The sequence below is a fragment of the Rasamsonia emersonii genome (genome assembly GCF_000968595.1).
Source record: "Rasamsonia emersonii CBS 393.64 chromosome Unknown ctg1118621760785, whole genome shotgun sequence".
Classification (NCBI taxonomy): domain Eukaryota; kingdom Fungi; phylum Ascomycota; class Eurotiomycetes; order Eurotiales; family Trichocomaceae; genus Rasamsonia; species Rasamsonia emersonii.
In genome coordinates, this window is record NW_013562738.1 from 1 (window position 1) to 7736 (window position 7736).

Sequence of the window (7736 nt, forward strand, 5' to 3'; positions counted from 1 at the left end):
ACGATCGATGGATGCCTCGCGCCGTCGCATTACGAAGGAGACGACCACAGACGAATGTCGTGTAGAGATTGTTTCGTCGGGAGAATCGGTTTCCGTGATGGAGGCAGGATCGGTGACGAATCGTCGCGTTTCCCCCGGTCAAATCACGGTGGACGTTCGCTACTCGACTACTTTGCCGTCCGAAGATGGCGAGCCATCCCTCGTGTGCCTTGGAGCAGCCCAGGGAACCAAGAAAACGGCGCTTGTCCTGTCCACAAGGAACTGTTCCAGCGTCGATGTCGCGTCGGAGGACGTGTTGGTCGTCGAACCGCCCTCGACGGCGGACGAGGCAGCCGCGACCTTGCAAGCGGTCGCCAGTCACCTGATTGCACGCGCTCTGCGGTCGTGCCTTCCCCCGACCGGTGCAGTCGTGGTCTACGAGCCCCCGGAGACGCTGGCCGCGGCCATTGCGAGCAGCAGGCACTGGGAGGGCCGGAATGTCTTCTTCGCGACGTCCAGGACATCCGACACTCCAAGCAGCTGGATCGCGATTGCCCCCTACGCCACAGACCGGGCCATCAGGCAGGATCTGCCTCCTGACACGAAGTGTGTGATCGACTTTTCGGCTCCAGGAGCCCGCAGTATCAAGTCATGCGTGGCTCCCAACTGCATCTTTACCACTTTCAAGGCCTGTTGGACCGAAGACCTCAAAAACGGCTGGACCCGCCATGATCTCCTGGCAGATTCTTACGCAGCAGCAACGGCAAGCACTGATAAGCCCGGTATTGCTAGTCTGGGGAGCGTGCGACCGGTGCAAGATCTGCAAGAGACCTCTGTCTCAGCCATATTGTATCCAGCGGTGGTCGACTGGACTCAGAATCGTCCGCTGACCGTCGCAATCAAACCTCTTGACCCCTCCAGGCTTTTCTCTCCAGACAAGACTTATTTCATGGTTGGCACCACAGAGGAGCTCGGCCTGTCCATATGCGGGTGGATGGTCACCAACGGAGCGCGCTACCTGGTCATCACGAGTCGTCGCGGCCAGGTCAACCCTGCCTGGCTGGAGGCCATGCGACGTCAAGGCGCAATCATCAAAGTGCTGAAGATGGACGTCACAGATAAGACTTCAATCAACTCAGTCTACCAGCATGTCAAGGAGACCATGCCTCCCATTGCGGGTGTCTGCAATGCTGCCATGGTCCTTTCAGACAAGGTCTTTGCGAACATTGGATGCTGACTCCTTGAACGCAACCCTGAAGCCCAAGGTGGAAGGATCGAGGCATCTAGACGCTTTATTTTCTGATGACTCGCTCGACTTTTTTATTTTGTTCTCTTCCATCGCTAGCATCGTGGGTAATGCTGGCCAGACCAACTACCACGCTGCAAACATGTTTATGACCAGTTTGGTTCATAATCGCAGGGCCCGAGGACTGGCAGGGTCTGTTATCCATATTGGAATGGTTGTCGATGTTGGATATATTGCTCGAGCTGGCCGTCGCATAGAGGAGCACTTGAAGAACATGTTGTATACTCCACTTTCCGAGGCTGATGTGCATCACTTGGTAGGCGAGGCGATCCTCTCGAGCCGTCCGGGCTTACAAGACAGTCAACCGGAAATTATTACAGGAATTGTGCCATTCCTGGACTCTGCCGATGCGCCACACAGGCCACCCTGGTATTCCGACCCGCGTTTCTCACACCTTATTCTGAAGGAGGAAAACAAGCCGGAAGAGCAACAACAGGGTGGCCCGGCCGTACACATCCGCAAGAGACTGGAGGAGACATGTTCAGGGGTCGAGGCACAGGAGATTCTCCAGGAGGCGTTTTCATTGAAATTGGAATCCATGATGCAGCTGGCTCCTAACAGTGTTAACGCGAACGTCTCTCCCCTGGAACTGGGCTGTGATTCACTCCTCGCAGTTGAAATCAGAAATTGGTTCCTCAAGGAGATCCACGTGGATATCCCTGTCCTCAGAGTTCTAGGTGGAGAGACAGTCGCCTCCCTTTGCAACGACGCGGTGAAGCAATTCCTCAAGTCGAGGCCGGACTGTCCCTCGGATTCTCCCCCAGCGGAGGTGGATGGAGTCGACAACAAAGAGAATAACAACAGCTGTGAAGGTACTATGACCATCTCCCAGGTTGGTCTTGAATCGGGAAAAGATAGTAGCACCTCTCAGCAACAGGAGCCGTGGTCTGAGACCAGCAGTTTCGACGAAATCACCGCTCCGTCTCCATCGAATGAGAGTGCCTCTGTCTCTAGCATCGATACGACAAACTCGCACCAGACGAGTTTCAAGGAGCTGCCACTAGGAGTTGGATCGTCGGAGGATGTGGACCCCAATCGCGTGGAAAAGATGTCCTTTGCCCAGTCCCGCCTCTGGTTTCTAGCTAAATATCTCGAAGATCCCCGAGCGTACAACATTACCGCTGGGTATAATCTATCTGGAAAGCTGGATGTTGCCCGATTTCAGATCGCGTTATCAATGGTCCTTTCCCGTCACCAGTCTTTGCAGACACGGTTCTTTGCCAATCCAGACAACGGAGAGCTTATGCAAGAGATATTGAAATCGACCCCTGCTACCATGAAATATATTCAGTCTGCCAATCCACGGGATGTTGAGTACGAGTTCGAACTCCTCAAGAGTCACTTTTTCGATCTCGAGCAGGGCCGGACCTTCAAGGTGACACTTATCTCTCGCGCACCTGATTTCCATACGGTCATCTTTGGCTATCACCATATTGCCATCGATGGCGTCAGCTGGTATTATTTTCTTCGTGATCTGAAGCTGGCATATGAGATGCAGCCCATGAAGCCGGCTCCAAAGCAGTACGTCGACTTCGCTGTGGAGCAGCGGTGTGCGGCGGAACGCGGTGACTTTGATAAACAGATTGAATTCTGGAACCATCAACTCACGCCCCTGCCAGGGGTGATGCCTCTTCTCCCAATAGCTCGGGTGCGAGGACGGAAACCAATGAAGAGGTATGAAAATAACATGGTTACCAGGGAGATTGGGCGTGATCTGGTCACCAAAATCAAAAATGCAAGCCGGGTACTTCGTGTCACACCGTTCCATTTCTATCTGAGCGTCATGCAGGTTCTTGTCGCCAGATTCATTGATATTGAAGACCTTTGCATTGGTGTTGCAGATGCGAATCGAACAGACGAGAGCATTGCTGAGACAGTTGGTTTCTTTCTCAACCTGCTCCCTGTCCGATTCCGAATCAACAGGCACGGTCAATTCTCGCAATTAGCCCAGCAGACGTCGAAGAATGTACTCGAAGCGCTGCAAAGATCAAATATCCCCATCGATCTTATCTTAGAGAAGCTTGGAGTCCCTCGTTCCTCAACCCATAGCCCACTGTTCCAGGTTGTCGCCAACTATCGTGTCTCCGATTACTGGAGTACGGAGCTCGGCGAATGTCAGATGGAATATTGTTTACTGGACGAGGCGAAGAATCCATACGACCTGTGCTTTGCTATCACACATTCGTCCACTGGGGGTGGACTCTTGCAGATCATGTCTCAGACCTATCTCTATAGCATCGATGCGACCGAGCTGCTGATGGACAGCTACATCTATCTGCTTGAGAAACTGTCCTCAAACCCGTCAATGCGAATCCAGGAGTGTCCTTTTTTTGATTCCCGTGAGGTTCAGCATGCCATCAGCCTGGGAACAGGACCCCGGGTCAAATACGAGTGGCCAGACACTCTCTCCGCAAAGCTTGATTCGGTGTGTGAAGCGAGTGGTGATAGCATTGCCATCAGGGATCGCGATGGAGAAGTCACGTATGGAGAACTAGTTGAGCTAGTTAACTGCATTGCGTCTGCAATTCTTGATTCAGGATTGTCTCCAGAATCGCGTATTGCGGTTCTCTGCCAGCCATCTGCCGTCTTGATCGCAGCCATGTTGGCTATCCTGCGCACCGGAAATGTCTACGTGCCGCTAGACCTCAGTCTCCCTCCAGCTAGACACGCTGCCATTCTCAATCACTGCAAGCCGTGTTTACTTTTCTGTCAAAACGACACCCTGGAAGCAGCACACGCACTTTCACGTGCTGACATAAGGGTGATCAATGTCTCCGATCTGTCTACCAGTGCAAGGCGGCAGCAGGAGGTGCCGAATGTTGCTCAAGCAAAGTCACCAGCTTTCCTGCTTTATACAAGCGGATCTACTGGTGTTCCCAAGGGAATCTTGCTGACCCAAGCTGGGTTTGTCAATCACTTGGCTTTGAAGACAACAGAGCTGTCTCTAGGCAAAGAAGTCGTCATGCAACAGAGTTCATTTGGCTTTGATATGTCTATTGTTCAGACATTCTGTGCACTGGGAAATGGGGGCACACTCGTCGTCGTTCCCCAAGAGGCCAGAGGGGATCCTGTTGAGATTTCCAAACTCATGCTCAGAGAGAAAGTAACATTCACCCTTGCAACGCCGTCCGAGTATCTTATGTTACTCAGATATGGCGGCGAAAGTCTCAGGAAGTGTTCCTCGTCATGGAGACATGTGTGTATGGGTGGAGAGGCTGTCACCGACCAGCTAATTCGAGAATTCAATTCGCTTGATAATCCAGATATCATCCTAACGAACTGTTACGGTCCCACAGAGATCACAGCGGCCACAACCTTTGAACGGATCTCGTTGTCATCGGAAGAGGTCCAAGATTACGTCTCAGTCGGAAAGGCATTGCCAAACTATTCCGTTTACATCCTTGATGAAAACGCAAAACCTCTTCCTGTCGGCTTTCCGGGAGAGATCTGCATTGGTGGTGCGGGCGTCGCTCTCGGCTATTTGGACCTGCCAGAGCTCACCGAGTCAAAGTTCGTTCGCGATCCCTTTGCATCGTCAGAGGATGTTGCGAGAGGATGGAACAGAATGTACAAGACGGGAGATCAAGGGCGACTGCTGGCAGACGGGTCCTTGGTCTTCATGGGTCGTAAAGATGGAGATATGCAAATCAAGCTTCGCGGTTTACGGATCGAACTACAAGAGATTGAGAGTGCGATTCTACAAGTGGCTCCAAACACAATATCAGAGGCGATTGTCTCTGTGCGTGGAGACCCTGAGTTCCTGGTCGCCCATGTTGTTTTCAAGAACGGGGCTAGCATGAGGGACAGCGAGTTACAGGCCCTTGCAAAGAAGCTCCCACTACCAAAGTACATGTGGCCGGCCATGATAGTGCCTTTGCAGCATCTTCCGACAAATTCGAATGGCAAAATCGATAGGAAAGCGATCCAATCGCTAGAGATACCGATCAGAAACCATCAGAGCTCCTCACAGGAAACACTCACTCTGGACGAGGGCCACCTTAGTCTGTTGTGGAAGGACGTGCTTCAACAGACAACATCGAGTCAGGACCTGGGTCCTGATACTGACTTCTTCATGGTTGGCGGTAATTCCCTTCTTCTGGTCAAGTTGCAAGGAGCAATCAAAAACATGCTCGGAGTCGCCATTTCCCTTACAGAGCTTTATCAAGCAAGCACCCTTCGTACCATGAATGCTCGAATTCACGCAAAGAAGGAGCAGCAACCGTCCCTGCCGGAAATCGTCTGGGATGTCGAAATAGCTGTGCCAGACTCGATGCTGTTCGATCACCAAAGAAAAACAGGGAAACCAATCAAGATCATCAACCGCGAAGTCCTATTGACTGGCTCGTACTCTTTCCTTGGCGCGGAGATTTTGAAATCGTTGATCAACGACCCAAGTGTCCGGCGAGTTCACTGTGTCGCCGTCCCCACAAAGACTAAGGAAAATGTGCTTCCTGTATCCGACAAGATCGTGATCTACCATGGTTCTCTCCAGGATCCATCACTTGGTCTTACTCAGACTGAATATGCCACCTTACAAGAATCCATTGACCTGATCATACATGCCGGCGCAGTCGGACACTGTCTCAACAACTACTCTTCGATCAAGGTTCCCAACGTCCACTCCACACGTTTCTTAGCTCGTCTTGCTCTTCCGCGGTGCGTCCCGATTCACTACATCTCCTCAAACCGCGTTACCCTTTTATCTGGTCACGCCGCGTTGGCCCCGATATCTGTTTCATCTTATACCCCTCCAACAGATGGATCTCAGGGATTTACTGCTACCAAATGGGCCAGCGAGTGCATATTGGAAAAGGTCGCTCAAGAAACAAGTCTGGAGGTACACATCCATCGTCCTTGCGCTGTTACAGGCGATAAGGCGCCGAGCGAGGATGCCCTAAACGCCATACTGAGGTTTTCGCGGCTCATGCACGCGGTTCCGCAGTTTGAAAACTTCCAAGGTTACCTTGATTTCCATCCTGTTCAAGAGGTAGCCGGTGGGATTGTAAAGGCAGCTTTAACCAGCCCTGAACGCCGTGGGGAGTTGACCGGCCTCCCGACCATGCGGTTATCTCCACCATCGATTGCATCGCTCATGTTTATCCACCATACCAGCGGGGTCAAAGTTCCTGTGCGAGATCTCGGTCTGCGCATGAAGCAAATTTACCAGTGCGAGTTTGAAAAGGTCCCTATCTCGGAATGGCTCAAGAGGGCGAGACAATTTGGACTCGATGTGGTGATCTCTAGTTTCTTGGAGGCTATGATGGAGAAGAGGGAGACGATTTCGTTTCCTTATCTTGGGCAGGGGATGGACTGAGTGACTGTACTATACCGATACATGATGCCAGGGTAATGTGGTATTGATTCTGGCTTATATATATTTTCGTTATACCCATTAATTTTTAGCTCAGATCTAGAAAAAAGCACTCACAGCCTAAACTAGACGTTGGGAAAAAAAATGTTGATGATTATTAACTATATTTTTGTTGATCGAGATATTCTTAATGATTAGAAATATATATTTTTTTTAGGGGTTTTCGTTCACATCTTGAGGTGGTGATGATGGAGATCTTAAGGGATCGGTGTCAGGAATTTTATTCTAAACCTCAAATTTACGGGCCTATTCCCCAACGATTCTTCCACTTTGGACGTTGTCAAATACAAATCGGGTTGTAGATGTATTGCCACCACCCGACTGGCCAACACAGTCATGTTGGCATTTTATGGTTTTGTCCATCATCTGCGACACTATCCTGAACTCAACCGCAGAAGTGTCTGCATTCTCTAGGAGCAACTAGGCTGGAATCGACTGGAAAAAAAAACACCGACAGCACCGGCAAGGAGCTTGTGAAGATCTGGGGGAGTGCTTATCTTGGGGATTCGGCTGGGATGCAGTTGCCGAACCATCATCGACGTGTCGAATAAGTTTGACAACAATTAAAAACTTTTACTACGAAAGAATTCTAAATTTACGGTGGGCGTCGAATTCTATGACATTTACCTGCCTATTTGGGTATATAAGATTATTGATCAGTAATCAGATAGTTAACTAGTTAACGTAATCGGACACCGAGCGGGCCAGGACACCGAGCGGGCCACGTAACCAACGCCTATTATATTAAATATCTAGTTATCTCACCACAACGCCCCTAAATTGAAGCTATATACACATAAAATAATTGCCTATCTGTTTGGGCAGCTTACCCTAGTATGACCTTGAATATTGCAGTTGCTGCACCGCGGTGGTGCACGTTTCCTAGGCCGCTCATCACCTTCCACTACCCCCTCTGCTTGCAGCTCTGCAGCTTGCTGAGCGAGCCGCTGACCTTCTTCAGCAGTCAAAATACCCCCTGTACCAATATAGGATCTAGTTATCTCTCGCTTGTCGTTTTTGACGTTGATTTGCTGCACATAGCTGCTTGATTTCATGCTCTAAAAGCACTGCTATTATTCA

The 7736-nt window shown here is 50.6% G+C and overlaps 1 protein-coding gene across 1 annotated transcript; it reads left to right on the forward strand.

The window, feature by feature from the left end:
* Positions 1-7: 7 nt before the first annotated feature.
* On the forward strand, positions 8-6599 carry T310_8511 (Hybrid NRPS/PKS enzyme; the record flags this gene model as incomplete). The annotated part of the gene is made up of 2 exons (XM_013468710.1): positions 8-1192; positions 1239-6599. The coding sequence occupies 2 exons, from the start codon at positions 8-10 to the stop codon at positions 6597-6599; spliced, it is 6546 nt and encodes a 2181-aa protein (XP_013324164.1).
* Between the last annotated feature and the right edge of the window lie 1137 nt (positions 6600-7736).